The following is a 23,327-nucleotide window of genomic DNA, read 5'->3' as shown; positions in this document are numbered from 1 at the left end:
AGGCATGGACTGACCTGACCAGATCCATCCTCGACCGTCCATCCGACATCCCCCACGTCCACAGCAAAACACGCTCTCTTCTTCATGACATCATGCCTCATAGCTCATCACTCATTACCCCTTGCCATCCCAAAGACCTCGACATACCCTGGCACACAAGTTCACCCGTCCAGCTCACTCCTTGACAGGCCCCTGGCTCCTGCTCCTCGGAGCCCGCAGGTCACACTTGCGCACAACAGTAACGTTCCCCCGGTCCTTGGAATCCCGCACCACCACGAGCGCGAGGTCATCCCGCACCCCGGCCGAGGACTTCTTCGACACGGCCGAGCTGCGCGACGACACGCTCCGCGCCATGCTGGGCGCCCTGCTCCGGACCTTGCGGCGCTCGGCGGGCGGGGGAGGAGGGGGGCCGACCAGACTTGGGCTGGGAGGGATCGGGATGTCAGCTGGTTGCGGACCAGGGCTGGGGATGCTGGGCGGGGGGGACTGAGGCAGTGGGATGTGTGCGCCGTTGAGCCCCGCGTCGTGGGCTGCGCTCAGGGCTGCGACGAGGTTGTTCGCGGCTGCCAGCTGCTCTGCCAGCCGGGTGCACTCGCCGCGCAGCGCGGGGACCTGGGCCGCGTGGACCTCGAGGTCGGCCACTTTGGCCTCGAGGGTGGTCTTCTCGGCCGTCAGGGTGGGCACCTTGGAGGCCTCCTCCTCGAGCGCGGGCACGCGCTCCGCGATGGCCTTCGTGTGGCTCAGCTCGACCTGCGCGACGATCAGGGCCGACGCCGCCGTGTCGCGCTCGCCCTCGAGCTGGGTGATGCGCGTGCCCAGCTCGGTCTTGGTGGTCTCGACCTGGCTGGCGAGCTCTGCGTTCTTGGCTTCCAGGTCGGCTGTCTTGGTCGTGAGCTCCTGGTTCTGGGTCTGCAGGCTCTCTAGGTCTGGCTTGGGGGCTTCTTGCTCCTCTTCGACCACGATAATATCGGCCTCGGCCTCGGCGGCGGTAGGCTCGGGCGCGTGTTCTTCGGGCGGCGGTGGCGCATCCGCGGGCGTTGGCTCGGGCTGAGGCTGACTCTTGCTCTCTTCGAGGGAGGCCGCCAGCTTCTGAAGTTCCTCGTGCTCCGCCTCAAGAGTCTTGCTGGCTTCTTGCAGCTTGGCTACTTCGCCCTCCGAGTTTGCAAGCTTCGAACGGAGGTCAAGCAGGTCCTTCTCCTGGCTGATGGCGAGAAGTTTGTGGCCATCGAGCTGTGTGTTGAGAGCGTCTCGCTCTGCGGCCAGCGTGTCGGCCTTCGACTGTTCAACACCAGCCTTCGACTTCTCCTCGTCGACTCTAGCTTTCTCCTCGCTGAGGCTGTCTTCCAGAGACTTGACAGTGTCCTTGAACTTTTCGACATCGGCATGTGCGCCGTCGACGTGAACATTGAGGACGGCGATCTGCTCCTCCAAGTCCTGGACTTGGAGCTGGTGGCCCACGGTCAGGCCGGAAATGAGGGCGTCCTTGGCGGCTTCGAGCCCTTCCATCTGCTTCTTGTGCTCGTCCTTGAGGGAAGCGATGTGCTGCTGCGTCTCTTTGGCGCGGTCCCCGAGGCTGTTGGTCAAGCTCTTGATCTCCCCATCACGATCCTGGAGCTGCCCGTCGCGGTCCCTAATCTGCCCATCACGGTCCTTAATCTGATCCTCAAGGCCAGACTTTGCCTTCTCGAGCGCCCCGATCCGCACCATCAACCCATGCTTCTCCTCCACGAGCCCCTTCATCCCGTTCTCGAGCTCCGTGATGCGGTGCAGGTAGTTCTTGACGTCCTGGTACAGCCCGTCTCGCTCCCCGTGCAGCATGCTGATCTCCTTCTCCTGCTCATCGACTCTCGTCTCGAGCGGACCCACCCGGCCCTGCAGGGACTCCTTGATGATCTGCAGCGACGCCACCTGCTCGACCACGAACCGCTCCTTGTCGCTGACGTGGCTGAGCGTCTTGGACAGGTCGGCGCACCGCTTCTCGAACTCGTCCTTGATCTTCTGCAGGCCCGCGCGCTCCGCCTCGGTCGCCTCGAGCGTCTTGGCCTGCGCGTCGAACCGCGCCTTGAGGTCCGCCAGGATCTTGCCCTGGTCGATGAACGACTCCTGCAGCTTGTCGTGCTCCCGCTGCGCCTTCTCGATGTCGCTGAGCTTCTTGTCGATCTGCTGGCGCTCCTTCTGGCGGGCCTTTTCGCGTTCTTTGGTTGCCTTCTCACGCTCCTTCTCGGCCTTTTCGCGCTCCTTGTCGGCTCGCTCGCGCTCCTTCGTGGCGTTCTCGAGGTCGGTCTTCTCTTTTTGGAGCTTCTTCAGTTGTCGCTCGTGTTCCTTCTTGCGTTCCGCCTCGGCAGCCTCTTCCTTGAGCTTTCTCTCGAGCTCCGCCCTCTCCTTCTCTCGGATCTGCAGCTTGTTCTTCTCGATCTCCAACTCCAGTTTCTGGACCTCCTTGGTCTGCTGGACGAGCTCCTTGCTGAGGTTCTTCTCCTGCTCAGAGACTGTCGGCTTCGCAGGCTTTTGCTCCACCTTGACTTTGACCTTCTCCGGCTCTGCGAACCTCACCGAGGGTACCCGCTTGATGGCTGGTGCTGGGGCCGGGGCCGGTGTGGGCTTGGCTTCCTTGGCCTGGCTCTGCTCGAGCTTGAGCTGGGCGATCTTGTCCACCAGTGCCTCCTCCACCAGCTGCCGGTTCCGGTGATCGTCGCGGTGATCGCGCGAGTCTGTGGACCGGTTGACCTCGATATGGATATGGGGGGCGCTGCCGGTGCTGCTTCTGGTCGCCGAGGAGTTCGATGAAGAGGTGTATGACTTGGAAGAGTGGCTGCTTGACATCGTCTTGGTCGACGATGAAGACGCAGAATCCTTGCTCCCATTAGAAAGGATGGACTTCTGTCCCGCATGGCGAAGAATGGATGGGCCAGGGGTATGAGCCGCCGAACGGGACTGGGGTTGTTCTCGTCCAAGGGCCTGTGTAGGCGTCGTGGTCCTGGACGAGGTCGTTGTCTGAGTCGGCGTGATGTTGTAGGTGTCGCCTTTCTCGGTCATGTCCGACATGACACTCGTAGCAGTTGTGCTGGTAGACAGGCACGACGCACTGTCTCCTTCCGAGTCCCAAATGTTGTCACTGGAAAAGTGATCCATGGAAATATTGGAGTTGGACATGGACAGCTGAGTTGTCAAGTCCGTCGGCCGGCGGTAAGGGACGGTGGACTCAGCTGGGAAAGCACCTGGCATATGCATCGGCACCGGGGGCTGGCTGATCTGTGGCCCCATACCTCCCGGGAGGCCCAGTTGATTCAGGCCAGGTGTGCTGCTCGAGAAGGGGTTGGTGGACAGAGGAGGCACAGACCGGCTGCTGCTCGAGGACACGGGAGGCGGCTGCGGCGCCGCCGGTGCCTCTCTGATTCCATGCTGGCTGCCGAAGATGCTCTGTTGCGGGTTGCTCGCGTACATCGACGTGGGGCGCTGATAGGCTGGGGCAGTGACACTGTGTGACACTGGTGGCCTGTAGGGCTCCTGCTCGAGTCCATAGACAGGTCGTGCAGGGGCGGCAGCGGCGATCGAATTTGGTCGTGCAGTGTTGGCGGTTTTGGTGGTCCTCGAAGGACGGAGCGAGGCACTCTGGTGAGAGGAGCCGTTGCTGCTTGATGACGGTGGGGAACTCCCCGTCGACGCCTTGGTCGAGCTCATCGAGACTCCTGATGTCTCAGAGGCGTCGTCATAGTCCATGTGTCGTGACAGCCGGTGAGACTTGGTGTCATGCGAGCTCGACCGTGTCGATGCAGACCTCGATGGCCTCGTGGTGGGGGTTTCTGTGCTGGCTTCATTGCCAGCTCGTTGGTTGTTGTTTGCCTGAGCCTGAGCCTTGCTGTCCCCCCGGAAGTAGTCCATGCCTGGAAAGCCCCAGGACTGCGATGAGCGAGAAGTCATTGCTGCTGGCCCACTGCTCAGTTCCTGCAGTTGGTTGTTGTGTGTGGTTCCCTCAATATCCTGCCGAATGATAAGTAACGTGGGATTTCAGCGGTCTCGGTAACGCTTTGTGTTGTGGTACTGGAGCTGTAAGGATTTGATGCTCATGGTATTTTGGCAGAGTTGGATGTGTGCTAAGTCGTCGTTGGCTTTTTGTTTGTCGAGACTGATGAGCAGAGCGAGACACCTCCGACCAAAAGAGTAAGGCGAGCTGCAGTATAAAAGGGAGCGACGTCAAAACCGCAGAGCCGGGCCAACGTCAGACAGGTCACAAAGGGAATACCACCCAAGCAAGCAGTCGATAAAGGTGCGTCTCAAGAGTGGTTCTGAGCGCAAATAATTGCTGTGGCAGGCGTCCCAAAGGGGCAAGACGGGCTGTTCCTCGCCTGTCCGTCCCGCGATACAAACTTTCGTTGGGCACCGATGACATGGGGGTGCCCAGCTTCCAGCCAACAGGGGAGACGCTGTCGACGGCACGATGCATTCTGCCCTGCGTCTAGCACGGGCTGCACATCCACATCCATCATGCATCAAACAAGCGCTGCTAGGGGCCGAGATGGCACCTGGGCATTCCCCTACCACACTGGGAAGAAGTCGATGGGTCTGGAGATGCCAGAACTCGGTGGTTCTGGTGGAGGGTGTGGCCCGCCCCGGATTTCCAGGGGTTCCAGACTTGGTCGATGTGACAATTTTCTGTGGACGGCAAGACTCTTCTCCTCTCGCAGTGTCCACTTCTCTGCGTCCAGGATGCAGCATCTCTTGGCCGGCTGGTCTGCAGCATTGGCCCACCGCGTTCTGGGTGTCGTTTGTGAGTCAAGTTTGGTCTAGATACTCCTTCCAGCTGCAGGTGTACTGGTAATAATGTGCCGGCATGCTTCCATTGGAGCCAGATGCAGAGCCGGGAAGCCCAAGAATTCGTTTTTGTGGGTGGCAAAATTAGATTCGTGTTCCTTGTGCGACGTTCAGGCTGTTGGCGGGACAAGCATGCCACGGCTTGCCCTGGCTTTCTGACTGTTTCCCAAATGGCCTCGTCTCCCACCCAGTCCAGTCAGTCTAGTCAGCACCCTGGGCACACACACACGCCAGCTGATGCTGAGTTGTCGTCTCTTTTCACCAGTCGCTGGCGATGACAACTTGCGCTGTGCGACCGACTTGCCTGGACGCAGATGACGGCGTCTGGACTCGCCCAACGCCGGCTCGACACCTCCGGGCTCGTTGCCGAATGGATGTCGGGTCTGCCCTGCTTTGCGCGGTGATTTCCCAGCCACCGTCGGCGGCCCAGAAGCCGTAGCTGATTCGCGTCTTGAGTTCGCATGGCGCTTGCATTGGCTTGCTTTTCGAAAAACAGTGGAGCATGCCTGCAGTTTGCAGTCACCTGGCACGCACATCATCTCTCAAAGACATCGAGTGGAGGGGGGCCGTGTTGGTGCCCGACTTTTCTGCCCCGTCCGGCATCCGCCCCCAACCCGACCCCTGATTCGCCGTGCGTCTTGGGATCGGCAACTTTAGGACCCTTGGGAGAAAACTTACCACCCTCTTTCGACCATACGCGACACTATAGGAGTCAAACTGCAGCCGAATCCCCTTTCATCTGTTCCTTCCTGCGTCATATTCTATTCTCGGCCTCCGTCCGCCGGAATCCAGCTTGGGTAGCCGGGCTACTGTGAAAAAGATACGGGCACGGCGGGAAGATTGCAGAGGCGCTTGGGTTTTTTGTTGCCCGTCGATGTCGATTACTGCGCATTTTTCCTGGACAGGTTGACAAGCCACAGACATGTAGTCTACGCACATGGTGTACTGTATAGTCCTTCACTGTGCAGGAGGGGTGCATGGGGACTTCATGCTGCCGTAGGCGGGTAGGGCTGCATTGCCATGTGTTGGCTTAGAGGCCAGTAGGCTACTCCGCCCCGGTGCCGGGATTGTACCTGAGCCTTGAGAACCCCAAGCCCAGAGGCTGACTACCCGCTCAAGGCAAGACAAGAGTTGCTTGAGCAGCTGTTGAAGTCCATTAAAATACCCACCGTACAGAACTCAAAGTGGCAGACAGAGGTCTACACTGACCATCTAATTACACTCTAGACTTACCTGTTTCTCCTTTGTATTCCAATAACGTTGAGTAGGTTAGTCAGACTGCCTACCAAGGATATTGCATCGCAGCCAATGGATTCCAATGCAGTTTTTGAGAGACCGAGAAACCCGTAGCCGTATAAGTCGAGGATGAATCTCAATATTCCCCACAGTCCTGAGTCATTCCTGAGCATCTTTGTCTTGAATGGTGTTGAAGGACGCTGCCTCTCCGCCCTGTAGTCAGATGGCACCGAGATGACCGCCTTCAAATGCTGGCATAACGCGGGTAGTGCTCCTTCAGGGCGTACTGATCAGCGCCCCGTTCGCCACCTGGGCAGTGATGGGAGGACAGGTATCGAAGCAGCCTAACCGCCTCGCCGGTCTCCACCGAGTAGCACAGGTTGTCAGCTGTAATGGTGTTGAGCCTTCTCAGGTTGTGGCGGCTGGGTGACGTCCGACTCGTCCACGTAGACCTCGCTAAGCATGCTGCAGTAGCCTTGTGTGGCGCGGCATAGGTGATCTCTTTGCGCCCCGGGGTGATTCCAACCCACGGTGCTCGTTGCCCAAGAGGCTGTGTCTCTGGTTGATGGGGAGGAGTCGTTTGCGATGATACTGATGTGACACCCAAGCTAAGGGCGACATTTGACTGTTGCCTGACGCAATGTTGCTTTACATGCTCGTACTACGAACGAATCATCTTGTATACCAGAGCGTGGCTGCATTGTACTCGACATCGAAGTTCTTGCCCTCATGACTTGGGCGAAATGAAACATCTTCTTGGCGTAGCGCGAAATCAAGACAGTCAGGCTCTAATCGGGCTGCCGTGAAGCGTGTGCCGCTAATGAACGTTTCCCACCTGATGCATTCTCACACATTAATATCCTTGTGATACGCAGGCCTATGCCTTAAGTGCTTCCTCCGGAATCAAGGATCATGTAGTGGCACTAAAAACTACACAATATGAGAAAACGCACTTTTCTAGCACCTCTCCCAAACCCTAGGGACTTCTGCCCGAAACAGATCGTTCCTTTCTTGGGTTGCACTCGTTGATCTGGACGAGCTGCCACTATGCTAACTCTGTCGGATAGTGATAATGGCATTCTCGAATCGCCATAAATGTTGGCTACTCGGCCCAGTCCGCCTGGGCACTTAATGCTCCACTTGTTTCGAATACTGTTTATCAATTCTGGCTGTACTTATTGACTTGACTTCTGTCAATTATTCGTTGAAATCTCGAAGATTGGTGCGAGGACAAAAGCTTGGCTCATACATATTCTCTCACATTCATCCTGGGTTGGCTCCTGTAATCCTATGAATATCTATGCCTCTACTCCATTCAGTGATGAGAAGGTCATTGTATTTTTTCACTCCTTCCCCTCAATATAGAGTTCATACTCATATGCAGAGAAAATGAAAGGCGCTACACCTTTAAGGTCATTCTCGAATAGAGGAATGCTGGCATAATACTGCACATGCGTCAGTAGACGCTCCTCTCATGTCGTCCACAAGTCGGCAGAAGGACTTACCTCGAAGGTTCCATTGGAGCTCAAACTCCCCGTCTGAACTGTCCAGCCCCATACCAAAGCCCCATCGCTCTCCGTCTTCTCAGCGAAAGTGCCAGTCATAAGGTCCCATCCGCTCGTCGCCGCGGCCTCGTACTGCTCCCCGGAGATGTGCCCGAGTCGCAGAGCCTTGAATAGGCCGTACACAAACATTGCCGAACCGGAGCTTTCGATGTAGTTGCCTGAGCGGGACTCTAGACCTGGGTCCATGATGTTATACCAGCCCTTGTAGACCTTATCTTGTGACGCCACGACAGCGTCTGCAAGGCTTTGCAGGTAGGACAGGAGTCTTTCTCTGCCGGGGTGCTGTTCCGGGAAGTAGTCAAGTGTGTCTACGAGGGCCATGATGTACCTGTCGCGTTGCACCGTTGTAAGCCTGCACGGAATTAAACTTCCACGACAAGGGAAAATCAAACACTCACCATCCAACAGCACGGCCCCAGACGTGAGGCGATGCACCCGTTTCGGGATCGGCCCACGTCTGCTTTTTTGAAACGTCGAATCCGTGGAGTGGAAGCCCATTTGTGCGCTCCCGATCGACCGTCGTTCCCGCATCGATGAGATCAAACTGGAGCGCGATGTCGTCCCACGCCGTGGTGTTATCAGGTTCGAACTCATAGGTCCACCGCGCATAAAAGACGTCTAGCATGTAAATCCCGTCGAGCCACATCTGCATATGTTTTAGTTGAATAGCCAGTTCATTGCGGGTCTGCAGTCATAGCTGCGCCAACGTACCTGATCGACATAGTCGGGGTAACGATGGTAAAATCCACCATCTGGCGTGCGGCGACTGCGGTCGATCTGGTCTTTCAGGACCTTCGCCGCAGTTTTGTAGATCTCCTCTCCACCGGATATGTTGTACATGTCAAGAAATGAATGCCCGAAACGAATGTCATCGATGGAGTTGCTGTTGTTGTACATCAAGATGTTGCCGTTATAGCCTGGGTAGAGCTGGATGTCTACGTGCTTCTCAATGTATGCGGCATATTTATCATCTTGGGTCCGGTCGTAGGCGAGCTTCACGGCAGAAAGCAGCGCGGATACGGTGTAGGCGTGCGTGGGCTCGATGCCGTGCTTGATCTGGCTGTCGACCATCCATGTCAAGTAGCGAGGCTGCCCGTGGAAAGAGCCTGGGGAGATCTTTGAGGCGGGAGGGATCGTGAACCAGCCATTGGGGAGGGACACGTTAGATGCTCCCAGGGCGGTGTTAGCGAGTGCCAGGGTAACAAGAAAGGACTTCATGACGAACAATGTCTCTCTGGCTAATACAACAAAGCTCAGGATGACATCGCCTTGTGCCACACTCCAGCTTTTATATCAACCGCGTTCGTGCCAGCCTGTCTCATTTCTGACGGAAAATTCGACGATATCTGCTCTGTACCCGAGCAAATAATGCCAACGTAGTGCATGCCAGCCAAGCACTTCTCCTCTCCATTCCCCCACTCGACTAAATCCCTCGGCTCTTGCAACTCTCGTAGCACTCATGGTCAAGTTGTGCGTCGGTTCCACTTATACAGACTCGTACAACATGATTGGAACTTCGGCCACGAGATCGGTGAGTGTTGGGGATCGGAAAAGGACCCTCGCTTTTGAGATAGCCCGTTGAGTCCCATCAGTACTGCGCGCCTTTCATCGGAAAAGGGTGTTTGTATCCAGATCATCAGGGCCCGTGCTGGGTTATTGGACGGATAAATAATTTAGGGCGCATGCGATGATACTTGGCATTTTGCGGGGAAACGGGTATCCTCATGTAACCCACCGCTAATTCTCACTGGACAACCAAGCAACCTGAATGGATACCGGTCACCCGACTAGATCCTCATTGTTGGAATAACAGTACGTAAATTGTGCTATTCATCTAGAATAGTTTGTGAACGGAAAAAATGACATGACAATACTGCCACATGGAACTTAAAGCTCAAACGCTGATTGGCTAAGCGAGGTAATATTGCCAAGTAACAGCTGCAAGGGCCGCGCGAGCCCTCCGAGTCCTGACCAGTCATCCCTCCCGGGACCAAGGCCACGCAAACTGCCCCTGACCAGTCATCGCTCTTCTGTTGGGACTAGACACTCTTCCACGCCAGCCACCTACCCGACTTCATAACTACAGAGGTAGTCATTACTCTCCCGTGACCTGCCTTTGTTGCCTGAGGACTGGGGCGTACCTTGGATTTAACAGCCAAGACTTGGGCCTACGACTAGTCACAGTAGCTAGTTAATTAAATAGTTACTCTCTTTTCTTCACAATGTTTGACTCTATGGCTTTCATGATCAAAAGGTAAGATAAACATCATTTTCATCTTAGCTATAATATAAGCTGAACATTATATACCCCTAAATGTTTAACTTTTATTACTCCTAATAATAATCTTAATACGTATCTCAGCCCAACCTACGTATCAGTGCGGCTGGTGGGCAGCTGACGGCGTGGTGTTTTGTTGGCCAGGGGGCAGCTGCCAAGTTGCTTATGTAAGCAACGCTCCGGAATCCACAAGCATGGTGTTGTGGTCGGCTGTCGCAGGGGTAACGTTGAAGACAGGCCCCACAACGCCCAGGTTGCCCAGCAACTAGTAAATGTGCTGCCATCCAAACAACCCAATCCCAGAATTTCACTAATAGCCTCCTCGCACCACGCACCATACACCTTACACCCTACTTTGACCATTGCTCACCACATTTGCTCGTCTTTACCCTACGGAAGCCACAAAAAACAACTGCAACCATGTCCACCATACCTTTAGAGGCTCAGATGGAACGATTGGCCGTCGACGGCCAAATGGCTGATGGTCAGCCCCAGAAGTCCAAGGCAAACATGACGTGCTCAACCCGTGTGCCATAGCTAATCTTCCGGTAGACCACGTCCACCAAGCCATCGCTCTCATCTGGTTCATTCCGTCCGAAACTTCTCAAATTTGCCCTTCAGAATCGCATGGATAACTCGTCGATACCATCGCTGCGGAAGACTCAGAAACCTGCACCCCCTCCCTCGAAAACGGCCTCTGGCAAGGAGCAATCAAACGAAGCCACCAAAAAGCATGACACGACAGATACACTCGTCAACCAGCCGGCCATACAGACCTTCCACTTGGGCATGTTCGAGATCGGCAAGCCCCTCGGCAAAGGCAAGTTCGGCCGCGTGTACCTGGCGCGGGAGCGGCAGCATAAATTCATTTGCGCATTGAAAGTCCTACACAAGAGCGAACTCCAACAAGCCCGCGTGGAGAAACAGGTGCGGCGGGAGATCGAGATACAGAGCAACCTATGCCACCCCAACATCCTAAAGCTATATGGCCACTTTCATGATACCAAGCGTGTCTTCCTCATCCTTGAATACGCTGGCCAAGGTGAATTATACAAACACCTACAAAAAGTAACCCGATTTCATGAGCAGAAGGCAGCACAGTATATCGCGCAGATGACAAGCGCACTCATTCACCTGCACCGCAAAAATGTTATCCACCGCGATATCAAGCCCGAAAATATCCTTGTTGGTCTCCACGGTGAGGTTAAAATCTCGGACTTTGGCTGGAGTGTACATGCACCTGGCAAACGCCGGAATACATACTGCGGCACCCTCGACTACCTGCCACCAGAGATGGTTACTTCAGGGAGTATGGATAATTCCTATGACGAAAAGGTTGATCTCTGGTCTCTGGGTGTATTGATGTATGAATTCTTGGTGGGCGAGGCGCCGTTTGAGGATAGTTTTGTCATGACAACCCGAAGAATCGCGAGGGCTGATATGACCATACCCTCGTTTGTCAGCGATGAGGCCAAAGATCTCATCCAGAAGGTAGGTTCCCTTGTGCCCTTGCCATCCCTAATCAACTAAGTACTTACATGACAGAAGCTACTCGTCGTCGACCCCCAGCGAAGACTGCCCCTCGAGAAGGTTCAACAACATCCTTGGATTGTCATGAACTGCGACATGGGCGACATGGGCGGCAAGGGCGACAAGGTCGCAAGAGGCGAAAACGGTGACAAGGTGGAGAAAGATGTTGAGCCCAAGACTTGAAGGCGTGGGCTCGAGGGAGGAGGGCTATGATGTGGCCGGAAAGTACGGCTAACACGCCTAAATGATGGATGGCATACAACAGAAGCGGTGCAACGGTAATCCAGGCCCGTTCATGCGGCCAATTCCGGGTGCCTTTTTCTTCAGTAGCCTAGCTATAAGAACATGCACCTAAAACTCTCTCACATCTATTAACATTGTATTCCGCTCTTCAGGGCTGGAACGCAGCGGAGCATGGAGCTGGGCCCTAGCAGGGAAGACGAGTTGCACCTTGGTGGGCGAAGGGTGGACAGCATCAGACGTATTTACAACGGGCCTCCGCCAATGGTCTGGCTAAGTACGGGCGACTCGCTGCTGATGCCGAAGGTTCGAGCAGACTGGCGCGCCATGATCGATACGGACCCCTTGCTGGATCTGGGCAGCTACCCCAGCGGCGGGACATATACGGAGGCCTTCTGGCGCACATGCACATGCGACTTACATGTGCCCAGGGATCTGGATGGCCGCGCCAAGAGAATTACGGAAGGAGATGAAGAAGGAGTAAATAAGAAGTTGGCTGACGGGGCCTACGGTAGTGTTATCAATCCAACGAAAACTTTTTTTGTTTCTCAACAAGGTTACATAGGAATTGGCCCGGAAGACACGCGAGTCGGAGATATAGTGTATGTGCTATTTGGAGGTAGTGTACCTTTTCTTTTACGTGATTTACCAGAGGTAGAAGGGACAAGGGGATCTCACACCTTTGTTGGGCATACGTATGTACATGGCATCATGGACGGAGAGGCATTAGAGATGGATATTCCGGACGAACAGGTCATAATACTATAACTGTACCGCAATATTTGCGTTCCTAATCATCACCACTAGTGATATTGTAGTCCAGACAACCCTGAGCGGGTAAACAAAGGCCGCGCGGAGGGGCTACACGTCTTGCGACTTTCAGATATGTCCCAGACACGAGAGCAGCGTCCTTCTGGATGCAGCAGGATATAGGTGATGAGTTGTGCCGAGACAACTGGAGTTTTTCGATCCGGAGGACAGACTCTTGGAAGAAACAAGTTGATCAAGTGCCAGTCTCAAGAAACATTGTCAAAGGACGGCACTGGGTATAATGTTGTAGTCGGCCCATCTTCAGGCATACGCAGTGCACATGACAGCTTACAATCAATTATGTATCTGAGCTCCGTCGTGAGCATATTGAGCCTCGGGTCATCCCAAACTGCCGCCTCCAGGTCAGGCACCCAGGATGGTAAACATGAGTCCCGACTGCGTTCTGGTAACCTCTTGAGCGCATCGAGAGAGCTTGTTGCCACAAGGTCGTGGCGGACGCATTTTGTGTAGACCTGCTTCTTTTCAAATGTGTAGTCCACCAGCTGCCTTGCCGAGAGATAGTTAAGACCAAGCAATCCAAATACCTTGTCTTTAGGGTCTGCGCGATCTCGATATCGGAAACGGCTGATAGAATAGCCGAGACGGAGTGGCAGCCGCCGCTTTGTCTTTCTTAAGGAAGGCATTTGGTCGAAAAAATGAAGAAGCAAAGCTGGGAAGTCGGGTAATTTGGTAGCGACGGTCTCGCAGCATCGCCCAAACAGTGGATCATGTTTCCACATGTCCTGCTCAGGTTTAGACTCCAATGAGACCAACGCTTCTTCTCAAGTGGCGTTACCGAGAACCAATTCCACGCGTGGTGGGAGAACAAATTCCTGGACGGTCCAGATACGGGTGAAGTATCTCAAGTTCACCAACCTGTGGATTGTAGTCACTTCTGGTCGAGTGACGCTCACCCATCCAGGGAGTACATTCTCTGTTTCAATGGTGAAGTGTCCATCCGTCGACAACTTCGACAGCTTGTCCATGAATCGAAAAGCCAGTTGCGCATGGTTTTTGTCCATCGTCACTCCGGAGTCTTGATAGGATTCCAAATCCATCCCAGGCTTCAGAACTGCATCCTCCTCGAATTCCCCTAGCCAGGCTAGACCTCGCCAGGTATTCCTGTAGATCTCGGTCATTAGGCCTACTTGATACGTCTTTTCGATTCCATCCGACTGCTTGATGCCGTGTGAATCGATCCAGAGCACCCTCTCCTCACGGACGCCGCGGACTGGGTTGCTCATGGTCAGCGCCAATGGACAGCTTGGAATCAAGAACTGCTTGAGACTCACGACGACGGAGGGCGGCCCACGAGTTTATCGTCACTGGCACGGTATGCCCGCCCACAGTGATGTCAAAGCAGACATTTGGATCTCCCCAGACATACGAGAGCGCTTCGTACTTCGGACAGTCGCCAAGGTATGCAATGGACAGGGTGGCTGAGATAGGATCATGAAATTCGCCTGGCTGCAAATGGAACAGGCGAATCTGCTGCCGGTGAAGTTGCAAATTCTGGAAATCGAAAGGGGCCATGACTTGCTTGTGTCGGTCCTTCGTGGTTCGTTGCCGTCCGAGCTGGAATCTTTGTGAACCTCTCTCTACAGTTTCGATGCGCCTTATTTCGTTCCGTTGCTGGGTATCAGTGGCCAACCTCTGCTACAGCGAAGCTCCATGAACTCAAATTCGTACATAAGCAGCATAGAAGTTCCCCTCTTTCCGTTTCAAAGACAGACACGGATGGTTGCGCGGTTTGCGACCGCTGAACGCCACCTATCGATTTGCGCGCTCAACCCTGTTTCTGTACGTGGGTTGGCTGACTGTGCACAGCGCTACTGTATGCCACATTCTATTCACACCTGAAGGCTGCTTACAGGGTCTTCTGCAGGCGAGGAGCTACCCATTTGAAGGCAAAAATGCTAACCCACTGGATCCTTTGCTCCTTATTTTGAGCGGACCTATCTATCCCCCATGCCGTGGCACCGCTTGGCTGACGGTGTCCGCAACCAAGGCTACCCATTTTGAGAGTTATTTGACATCATTGAGCCTCATGAAACCAGCGTCAATAGGCCCCCGGCCCATCTTCTTGTGTCCCACATGTTCTTCCTCGGGATTCGATTAGGCATCCAAGTATACCCCTGAGATGAAGATTTGGCTATCTAGGCAGACCGATTAGGTGCTTCCACCGTCTGGCCAAATAGGAGATGACGGGGTGATCCTCTTTATCCCTGCCTGAGCTTCAGCGACCACCGCCTCGTCTACCGGCTTCCCGTTCCTGCGATCTATGTCCAACAACATGAGCGTCATTTCGTACCCAGTCTCAGGCCAATTCGTTCCACTGAGAATAGAATTACTCCAGCGTTTGGTCGGCGGCTCTAGCCTCTCATAGCGATCGCGGAAGATGTTGAAACGACACATAGCGCCATCTGGATGGTATCGCCAACCGTTGAGAGACGACGCCTTGATAGGGAGCTGCACCGAACGGCTGCTTGGTTTTTGATCGGCCGTGGGCCCGTCCTGAAGAGGAGACATTAAGAAACGGACCAATGACTCAAATTGATCGTCGGTTGGGGGAAATAGGGTGAACGGGCTATGAATAGAGCAACCATGCAAGTACATCTCGCGGCGCTGGTGGTCGAGATAAAGCCTCTGTTAGTCAACTGGGATTATGAGTGTGCAAACAGGGACAATTGTTGCTGTAGAAGTGGATGACTCACCTCAATGCCAGAAGGTCCCCGGTCAAAAACAACGACTCCACCGAAGATTTTCGATTCCGCCCAGTATCCTACCACATCGGCGAGACCATTTGGGTACTGTTCATAGAAATGATACACTGCATTCGAGAAAGCAGAGGGCGGCTTCTTAGACACGCGCTTTAGCGGGTCGACATTCGGAGCATCGCGCCAGGCTTCATACAAAGCGTGCTTATGGACGCCGTCATCTAATTGGAAGATGAAAACAGCGAGCTGGTGACAAGATCTCGCCAGTAGCTCTATGAGGCTCAATGCATGCTCTTTTGTTCCTGGGCGTGCATCCTGAAAGTCTCGGAGCAGCTATGATAACAGGGCGTTAACCTTTTTGTTTTCCTTCGCTGGGGATGGCGTTTTTTTGATTGTACAAGCAGATTGGCAGAACAAAACTGTTCATCGAAACATTTCCTCCGGCCTCCTGTATACTTAAAATCTGCATCTGACATACCTGAGAAGGGAAGAGCAAGATATATACGTCAAATTCTGAACGAAGCTTTTGGGCTTTCTCGCGGGATCCGGCACAGAGTTCCTTGTGCTCCAGTTCCCTTATGGGGTTGCCCGCGACTGGAGCCCAAAAGTGAAACTCATTCCAAGGGTCTAGAGTTGGTAGGCCGTCAACTATCTCTGCGTATGTGGATTCCGAGGCTTCGGTGAGCAATAGGTTTCCCAGCGCGTTGCGAAATATGGCCATGTGCTCTTCGTCTAGCAGGCCTAGGCTGGAGCGCTGACTTTCCATGGCCCTTTGCGGTGTGGGTTGGGAGGGAGGCATGCAGTGTTGTTCATTTGACCAGAACATACCGCAAATATTCTCTGTTCCCTGCTCGTTGAAATGGAAAAGTCGGTGGGCGTGAGCAGGGCGAAAGCGGAGGGCGGCAAAAATGTGCCAAGCCGCATGCGCCTCTCACGGGCATGATTTGCTGGACCGTTAGGCAACCGCCGTGGGTCATCCCACAAGGAACCCAAAGCTGACGAAGGGAAGCACAGTTGGACATGCGGCCACAATTCTCAGACGCCATGAAACTTTCTTTTCATCCTACTCAGTACCTAGGGAGACAGCAAATGTGCTATGGAACCCACTGTCGTGATAACTGCCCTCGTACTGCTTGCCTGAGGAGTGCATCAGGCAATCGTAATTAACAAGTCCAGAAACACCAGGTAATGAGTCTTGAATCAGTTCCAGGGTACTTAGCAGTTGTTGCCTTCGCCTTTCCCCCCCCCCCCCCAATAACAGCATTGAGCTGACGACGTGATCTCCTTCTGCCAGTCGCGAAACTCATGCATGAAGCTGCCCAGGTAGCCCTTGACCTTGCCCAGCTCCTCGTTGGGCCACCCCTCCAACTTGATGACGATCTCCTCCAAGTCAGACAGCGCCTCCTTCATCTTCTCCATGTGCGTGGCGCTTCTCTCGATGGTCTCGAGGACGCTCCAGGTCCGCTTGTTCATGAGCCGCCAGAACTGGGGCTGGTGCTCGACGCGCATGACCCTGAGAGAGGCCTCGAGGGACGCTCGAACATCGTCCAGGGCGCGTCGAGCCGCCCCCAGCTTCCGCGACAGCGCCTCCTCGAATTCCCCGAGCTTGAAACTCCCCGCAGGCATGCTGGAGACTCTCTTGCGCACGCGCACCGCGATGTCCACGAGCTGCGCGCCGATGTTGTTGCACTCGGTCTTCTTTCTCTGCAGATCGTACAGTGCGCCCTCTGTTTTGTGTTTTTATTAGCAATTTGCTACGGAGCCTGAACGGTATGCATTCTGGAACGTTCTGAAACTCAGTAGAAGAAAGAAAAGACTTGTGCTTACTGTAGTATCGGCCGAGGACTTTCTCCTCAAGGTAGTGCGACTTGCTCATGTTGGCGAACGCGTCGAACGCCTCGGTCAATGGGTGGGAGATGCACGGCGCAGGGCTCTCTTCGTCGCTGTCGAACTCGCTGATGGTGTCCCCCTCGTCGTCGCAGCCCTGCGCGGGCGAAAAGCCGTCCGCAAGGTCGTCAGGGAATTGGTAGTGGGAGTCGGTGGAGTCGAAGTCGGGGTCCCCCACATAGATGCCGCAGCTGTAGAAGCTTCCATAGACTACGTCGTTCGAGTTGCGGTAGGGCTTGTAGTGGGGGTCTGCGTAGCCGTCCTCGTAGACGCCTGTGTCTTCGCACTCGGAGCCTGGGTCGGTCGGGGTGTCGGATGGATAGTCCTCCACGACCTCATCCTCCTCGTCGCCGCCCATCTCATCGCGCCCGTATCCACCGCCATAGCTGCCATCTGTCTCTCGCTGGTAAAATCGAGCGAGACGTGTGGCTTGCTTGTGCGCAAGTCTTGTGGCGTGGGCAGCCTTGGAGCGCTTATCGTACTGAATGTCGTAGGCTTTGCGCCTGCTAACGTCGACAAGGATTTCGTAGGCGGCCTGCGCGCTGATGAACTTGGCTGCATCGACTTTTCCATCAGGCGCTGCCTTGTCAGGATGGTGTTGGAGGGCCAGTTGGCGGTAGGCTTTCTTGATGGAGGAGAGGTTTGCAGTGGACTTGACGCCAAGGACGGCGTAGTGATCGACGAAAGTAGCCATCGTCATTGAAATCGGTAAGTTTACAAAAAGAAAGACGTCAGGTAGATGGGGGAAAGTCGTCTCGCGGCCAGGTGGACGAAAGCTCTCGGAGGTGTGGTTGATAGAGGGCCCAAGAAGGTGAAGGGAAGGTGGAGGTAATTACATGTAGCAGTAGAAGCAGACCACATTCAGTTCAGTGGCCCATTCTGAACCTTGGAGACAAACGGACACAGTCGGTGGGGCCTGGTATTGTTTTCAGTCTGTGGCTATTCAAGCTCTTCAAGAAGGTGCCCAACAATGGTCTGCCATTCATCCCAACTTTGATGGGAAGGTCCAGGCTTCCTCACCTAAACACCACATGACATCAAAACCCTGCCAACCCTTCCCAACGAAACAAAAGGGAGGCAATCAAAAGGGAGCTATTACTTCATCTCTTTCCATTCCAACACGACAGATGCCCACATCAGAGCCCCAGAAGATGGCGGATCCCCCCGACTCGCCAACTCCTCGGAGTCAATGCTTGCCTTGCCCTCCAGGCGAAAGCAAGCTCGAGCTGATGCCTACCGAGGTGCTCGAAAGGATCTTCGAGCAGCTCTCGCAGAAAGATTTACAGTCCTTCTATCATCTCCATGACGACGATTCACTCGAGGCGAATCGAAGCGCCCACACGAACATGCGCACTCTTTGCCTGATATCCAAGCAAGTCGATGCCATCGCAAGACCCCTCCTCTTTCGCACTATCACCGTCAGCTCTCCTGCGACGTTGCTGCGATTGTACGAGACCTTGGTAGCGAATGCCCAACTGGGGTGCTACATCAGACAGATTAGTTTCGAGATCCTGTCCAAAAAAGTGGGACTTTGGGATTTCTTGCCTCCACGTTCTCCCCAGTGCCAAAGCCTTCTCACGGGCTGGGACCACGAGTTCGGTGACAGTGATCCTCAAAGCTTCATCCATCACTGTTGCGACCAAATCATCTCATGTTGTTACTTCGAGATCCTTCGTAGGACACCGAAAGTTCACCAACTGGTCATCAGAATCCAGCCGACCACTCGTCAGTCATTCTGCAGACGAGAAGATGGACTTGACGGCGGAATGGCTATCTACATGTACCAGCCATTTTTCCAGAAAGTGAGGCATGCGATACAGACTTCACTCACAGGAGAAGGTTCGGAGTTCCTCCCTCGGCTGACTACGTTGCAACTTCTTGGCGATCCAAATGACTACGGCAACTTATTTGACATCGCCATCTGTGAACCCATACTACGAATTCACACTTTGAGAAAAGTCACAACCTTCCGAGACAATGGCCTTTGGTCTGTATTCAAGAATGAAGTCTCAAACCCCACTGAATCAGGTTTGTCGCAGGATGTGGCATTTCTTAACCGCGGCTGACGTTTCACTGCAGACTGTGCTTTCAAGAATGTTAGGGTGGCCGACTTGGGACAGGCCACATTTAATGCTTACGACCTTCGCGCTCTTGGTGTCTTATTTGGGAACATCGAGGTCTTGAATATATCGAGTCCTCGGGGCTTGTGGCCGTTCTCTCATTCTGATCTCTTACGGAAAGAACAGGAACGGACGCTCGGCGAGGGTATTCATTGTCTCCGTGAAGCTCTTACGCAAATGAAGAATCTCCAGACTCTGTCGCTTGATCTGGGACATTACGACACTGAGGAGAATTGGATGACAGCAACAATCAACCCACTTCTAGCATTGCTGCCCAATCTCGAGACTCTCAAGATCCCTCTCCAAATGTTGGTCGAGGATTACCAAGGAACCGGTCACAATCGATTTGATTGCCTCGTGGATGTCTTTCCGATTTCATTGAAACGGTTGACTTTCAAAGTCGACATGTATTGCCAACGGAACCAAGCCGATGACGACAACCCAGGCCCGCGCAGTTATGCTTGTCCGCCAAGTTCAACAATCCTTGAGTTCATGGAGGCGCTCTCGCATCTCGGACACGACGCTTTCCCCTACCTTCAAGAGGTTGTGTGTTGCTACAACAGAAAGGTTCACCGTGTCTTGTTTCCCCATGAGGAAGCGGCAATACTTGTGGGCGACTTCGAGGGAATTGACCTTTTTGGTGTCGGGGATGATTCTTATCAACATCTTGAGCAGATTCAGGCATCACTTCAGCAGCAACAGATACGGTTTAGCGTGGCGTATGAGAGTCTTGAATGTCCTGAGTGTTGGCGCACTTGGCGCACTTGGGCATGAAGCACGGAGGCCACAAGAGGAGTGGAAGTGAGGCTGATCACAGAAGTCCAAGGGCTTAATGCAGAGACATCTGCACCAAAATACCCAGGTTATGCGATAGCAGTTTCTCTGGGGGACAAATAACTGATCAAAGACAGGCAATAGCAGTTCAAGCTAGAGGCAAGGGATAAAGTCCAAAGGGTGCTGCATTGCACAAAGCCAAAGAAAAGACTTGGGTTGCACGATGATGCGATACACTGATTGCGTCTATAATGAAATGAGAAAGTTTCTTTACTTAGGGGTTGAGAAGTGATGCTGCCGTGCTGAAGCTCTGGTTGCTGTCGCTCAGCGTCTGCTTCAGGGCCACACAAAACAGTTGCAGACACCCAACTTCAATGTGATTCACTGCTATTCAACCAGTCAAGAATTACATCGCTTTGGTTCAGTGGCCCCTGCAGAGACTTCTACATGATCCCGTTGTGGGGTCATTGCATTGCCTGTTTCCCTTCCTAATGCTAGCCTCCAAGCCACCTCTGCATCCAAGTCTCCACAGCCCTTTGACCACTCGGCGAAACAGACTTCAAAACATCACGCAACTTGAAAACCACAAACCTTTTGTTTCCGTCTGAACCAACTCATTGAACCACACCTACCGCCAAAATGCCACCGATCGCATCTGTTGGCAACGGCAACGAGCTTCAAGCCGACACCGCCACTCTCAACGACTGCACTCGCGACAGCTTCGAGCACGGCAACCCACGAAACATGGCGCAGCCTCCGAATGCCGACAGCAGTCTCCTTGAGGCCTTGCCCGACGAACTTCTGATAGGCATTTTCGAGCATCTCGTCTGCGAGAAAGACTCCACGGACGAGCCCGCCTACGATACTATTGCCTTCTACAGCCTCTGTTTGGTCTCGAAGCGAATTGACCTCATCGCACGGCCCTATCTGTCCAAGGAGATATACATAGATCGCCCAGGCACGCTGATCAGGCTCTACCGTACCATTGCTGGGGCTCAGCATCTCGGTGGACAAATAAAGGCAATTGATCTCGACATCGACCTCGACGTGATCGAACTCGATGCAGCTGAACGAAAAACGCTCCAGGACGACTGCTACCAGCAAACTGGCCAGTGCGGACTTGATATGTCAAACAGTACTACGGAGGATTGCGACAAGATTGGCATCCTGTGCTACAAGCTCCTTTCTCAGGCCGTCAACTTGTCCTCGCTGGAGATCAGTGTCAACCCTGACGAAGACCTGGACAGCAATTCTGACCAAGGCGACGTGGAGAGCCGTGGCTTGTCCCGTCACGAGAATCACTAAGCATTCTTCAACCATGTCAGCAGTGCAATTCGATCCACTGCGGACAGACAAGCTGCAGTGTTTCTCCCACGTTTGAAGACCCTGACCTTGTGGTGTCATGCCGGAGGCATGAGTGTCGAGGCTTTTGAGCCTTTCCTGGACCTCCCTAGCCTGAGAACAGTCCGAAGCCTTGGAGACGATGGCAATTGGTGCCGCCTATCACCGCGTGCTGAGCCGTATGAGCCTGAGGTACATCTTCACAGTGAGTGGGACCCCAGTAATGTTTCCTTTGCCTATGTGGTCATGAAATTGTTCCTATTCATCTCCCTCGTTATTCAATGACAAATACCAGCATTTTGAGTCCGTATTGCATATGCTGACGGAACAGGTCAACAGGGTGCGCCGAAATATCATAACACTGGAACTGATGGGTAGCCAAGCATGTCAGTACGACATGGAGGACATTGCTCAGCTTTTCCCATGCCTCGAGATTCTTTCAGTTGAAAATGAAGTTTTTGGTCACGGAAGACTGGCGAATTACATCGCACGTGGCAGGCGCGGAGCGCTATCAACCAAACTCAGGAAATTGACTGCCCTCCGGACCCTCAAAATCCACGTGTACCCCGATTTGTATTTCTACGACTATGACGATGTCACTGCATCCCTCGGCCCCGGCAATGTGCTCAATCTGGCGCAGATGTCAATTCTGCAACATCTTGAAGTTCCCTTCTAAATGTTCGCTCATATAGGCCGGTTAGCTCTTGGTGGAACTGCAGCTGTTCCTCAAAAGGCCCTGCCACAGTCATTGAAGAGTCTGGTGCTCCTGGCGTAACTCACCTGCGGAGGCCGACGGAGATCGTTACACCAGAAAGAAGTCTGTTGGGACTCCGTGGATGCAGCCCTTACATTTCTCGAGTCGCTCAGAGATGACTTACCCTGCTTCCCCCATCTTGAGAGTGTGGCATACAGTTTCGGAAGCTCGAGCTGCGGCAACCCCTTTTCGTGTGCTGTCCAAGGGAGCCAAGACGATGAGGCAGCCGAAGATGCAACCCTTTCCCGCCTCCAAGCCATTCGTGCCTCATTTTTGAGACATCAAGTCCAGTTCCTTCTTCAAGAGGGAGGCTACCTTCGATGGAAATAAACCACCTCTTTGGACTTCCACAACTCAATGAGGATTGGATGGGACAGTCGCATTGCAGGAGTGGTGGGTGAATAGCCTGGGCGTGAGGAAATTTCAAGAGCCACCGAGACACATTTGCTCAAGGGGGGCCATCTAGGCGTCCAACTCGACCGTTCTAATGCATTTTAAGGCTTTGGGGTCTCTTCTGGCAAATATTGGACAAGCCTGTCTTTCCGTTGACTGGCAGCTTCAGGACAAGGATGATCGCAGGCCAGTCTAGCTACCTTCTTCGAAATAATGACAGATCCAGCAAAGACATGTATTTCTCTATCAAGGTCTTCTTCATGTGATCGCATCTTAAACATCACAAATCCCAAGCGTGAGACTCAGTAGTCATTGTAATTGTCATCGGCACCAGGGGACGTGCCACCAAGGATCTATTCCCCTGCAGGTTGCCCACGTCTGCCTAACAGCTGTGAGGGTGTGGAGGAACGAACGATTACAAGGAAAATGAAAAGAAAAGCCTGGGCCACCATTGCGGGGCTGCATTGTCTCCTAGGAGGGACGCGTCTCTGCCGTCAACGCCAGCCCCATTGCAGTTCCTTCCACAAGTTGTCAACAAGCCACAAAGCAACCAACCCCATCATCAAGGTCTTCTCGGTCTTTCCTTACAACGAGAGGCCACAAGACTCCACGAGGAGAAGAGCACTACGCCTCCCCAATCACACGAAAGTTTTCTTGGCCAGCGACTGTGTCAGTAAGTACCCACAAACCACAGGTGCAAGCTCCCCTTTCTTGAGAGTCTCGACGTAATGTCTTCTAAAGTTGTTCTTTCGTGACCTTCAAGGCCCAAAGCAACTGTATATTCAGTGAAAGCGCGAAAGTGAGCTTGATCAGATGACCTCCGCCGACATCTTGGCACAGACGAGCAAGAGCCGCACTAACGCAAACGCA

At 53.8% G+C, this 23,327-nt stretch overlaps 7 protein-coding genes across 7 annotated transcripts; 3 read left to right on the top strand and 4 right to left on the bottom strand.

Moving 5' to 3' along the window:
• Nucleotides 1–174: 174 nt before the first annotated feature.
• On the bottom strand, nt 175–3,882 carry INS49_005016 (uncharacterized protein; the record flags this gene model as incomplete). Its single annotated transcript, XM_043165803.1, has 1 exon — nt 175–3,882. The coding sequence occupies one exon, from the start codon at nt 3,880–3,882 to the stop codon at nt 175–177; it is 3,708 nt and encodes a 1,235-aa protein (XP_043017566.1).
• Nucleotides 3,883–7,391: 3,509 nt separating this feature from the next.
• Nucleotides 7,392–8,831, bottom strand: INS49_005015 (uncharacterized protein; the record flags this gene model as incomplete). Its single annotated transcript, XM_043165802.1, has 4 exons — nt 7,392–7,493; nt 7,554–7,941; nt 8,012–8,259; nt 8,325–8,831. 4 exons carry the CDS (start codon nt 8,829–8,831, stop codon nt 7,392–7,394), a joined length of 1,245 nt encoding a protein of 414 aa, XP_043017565.1.
• Nucleotides 8,832–10,372: 1,541 nt separating this feature from the next.
• Nucleotides 10,373–11,604, top strand: INS49_005014 (uncharacterized protein; the record flags this gene model as incomplete). Its single annotated transcript, XM_043165801.1, has 3 exons — nt 10,373–10,375; nt 10,444–11,382; nt 11,437–11,604. 3 exons carry the CDS (start codon nt 10,373–10,375, stop codon nt 11,602–11,604), a joined length of 1,110 nt encoding a protein of 369 aa, XP_043017564.1.
• Nucleotides 11,605–13,253: 1,649 nt separating this feature from the next.
• INS49_005013 (uncharacterized protein) lies at nt 13,254–14,004 on the bottom strand (the record flags this gene model as incomplete). The annotated part of the gene is made up of 2 exons (XM_043165800.1): nt 13,254–13,702; nt 13,764–14,004. 2 exons carry the CDS (start codon nt 14,002–14,004, stop codon nt 13,254–13,256), a joined length of 690 nt encoding a protein of 229 aa, XP_043017563.1.
• A 636-nt stretch (nt 14,005–14,640) lies between these two features.
• On the bottom strand, nt 14,641–17,769 carry INS49_005012 (uncharacterized protein; the record flags this gene model as incomplete). The annotated part of the gene is made up of 5 exons (XM_043165799.1): nt 14,641–15,117; nt 15,186–15,521; nt 15,667–15,958; nt 16,462–16,915; nt 17,016–17,769. 5 exons carry the CDS (start codon nt 17,767–17,769, stop codon nt 14,641–14,643), a joined length of 2,313 nt encoding a protein of 770 aa, XP_043017562.1.
• Nucleotides 17,770–20,608: 2,839 nt separating this feature from the next.
• On the top strand, nt 20,609–21,274 carry INS49_005011 (uncharacterized protein; the record flags this gene model as incomplete). The annotated part of the gene is made up of 1 exon (XM_043165798.1): nt 20,609–21,274. The coding sequence occupies one exon, from the start codon at nt 20,609–20,611 to the stop codon at nt 21,272–21,274; it is 666 nt and encodes a 221-aa protein (XP_043017561.1).
• Nucleotides 21,275–21,452: 178 nt separating this feature from the next.
• On the top strand, nt 21,453–21,986 carry INS49_005010 (uncharacterized protein; the record flags this gene model as incomplete). Its single annotated transcript, XM_043165797.1, has 2 exons — nt 21,453–21,515; nt 21,642–21,986. The coding sequence occupies 2 exons, from the start codon at nt 21,453–21,455 to the stop codon at nt 21,984–21,986; spliced, it is 408 nt and encodes a 135-aa protein (XP_043017560.1).
• Between the last annotated feature and the right edge of the window lie 1,341 nt (nt 21,987–23,327).

The sequence above is a fragment of the Diaporthe citri genome (assembly GCF_014595645.1).
Source record: "Diaporthe citri strain NFHF-8-4 chromosome Unknown scaffold_14, whole genome shotgun sequence".
NCBI lineage: Eukaryota > Fungi > Ascomycota > Sordariomycetes > Diaporthales > Diaporthaceae > Diaporthe > Diaporthe citri.
This window is presented reverse-complemented; position numbering and strand designations above follow the sequence as displayed.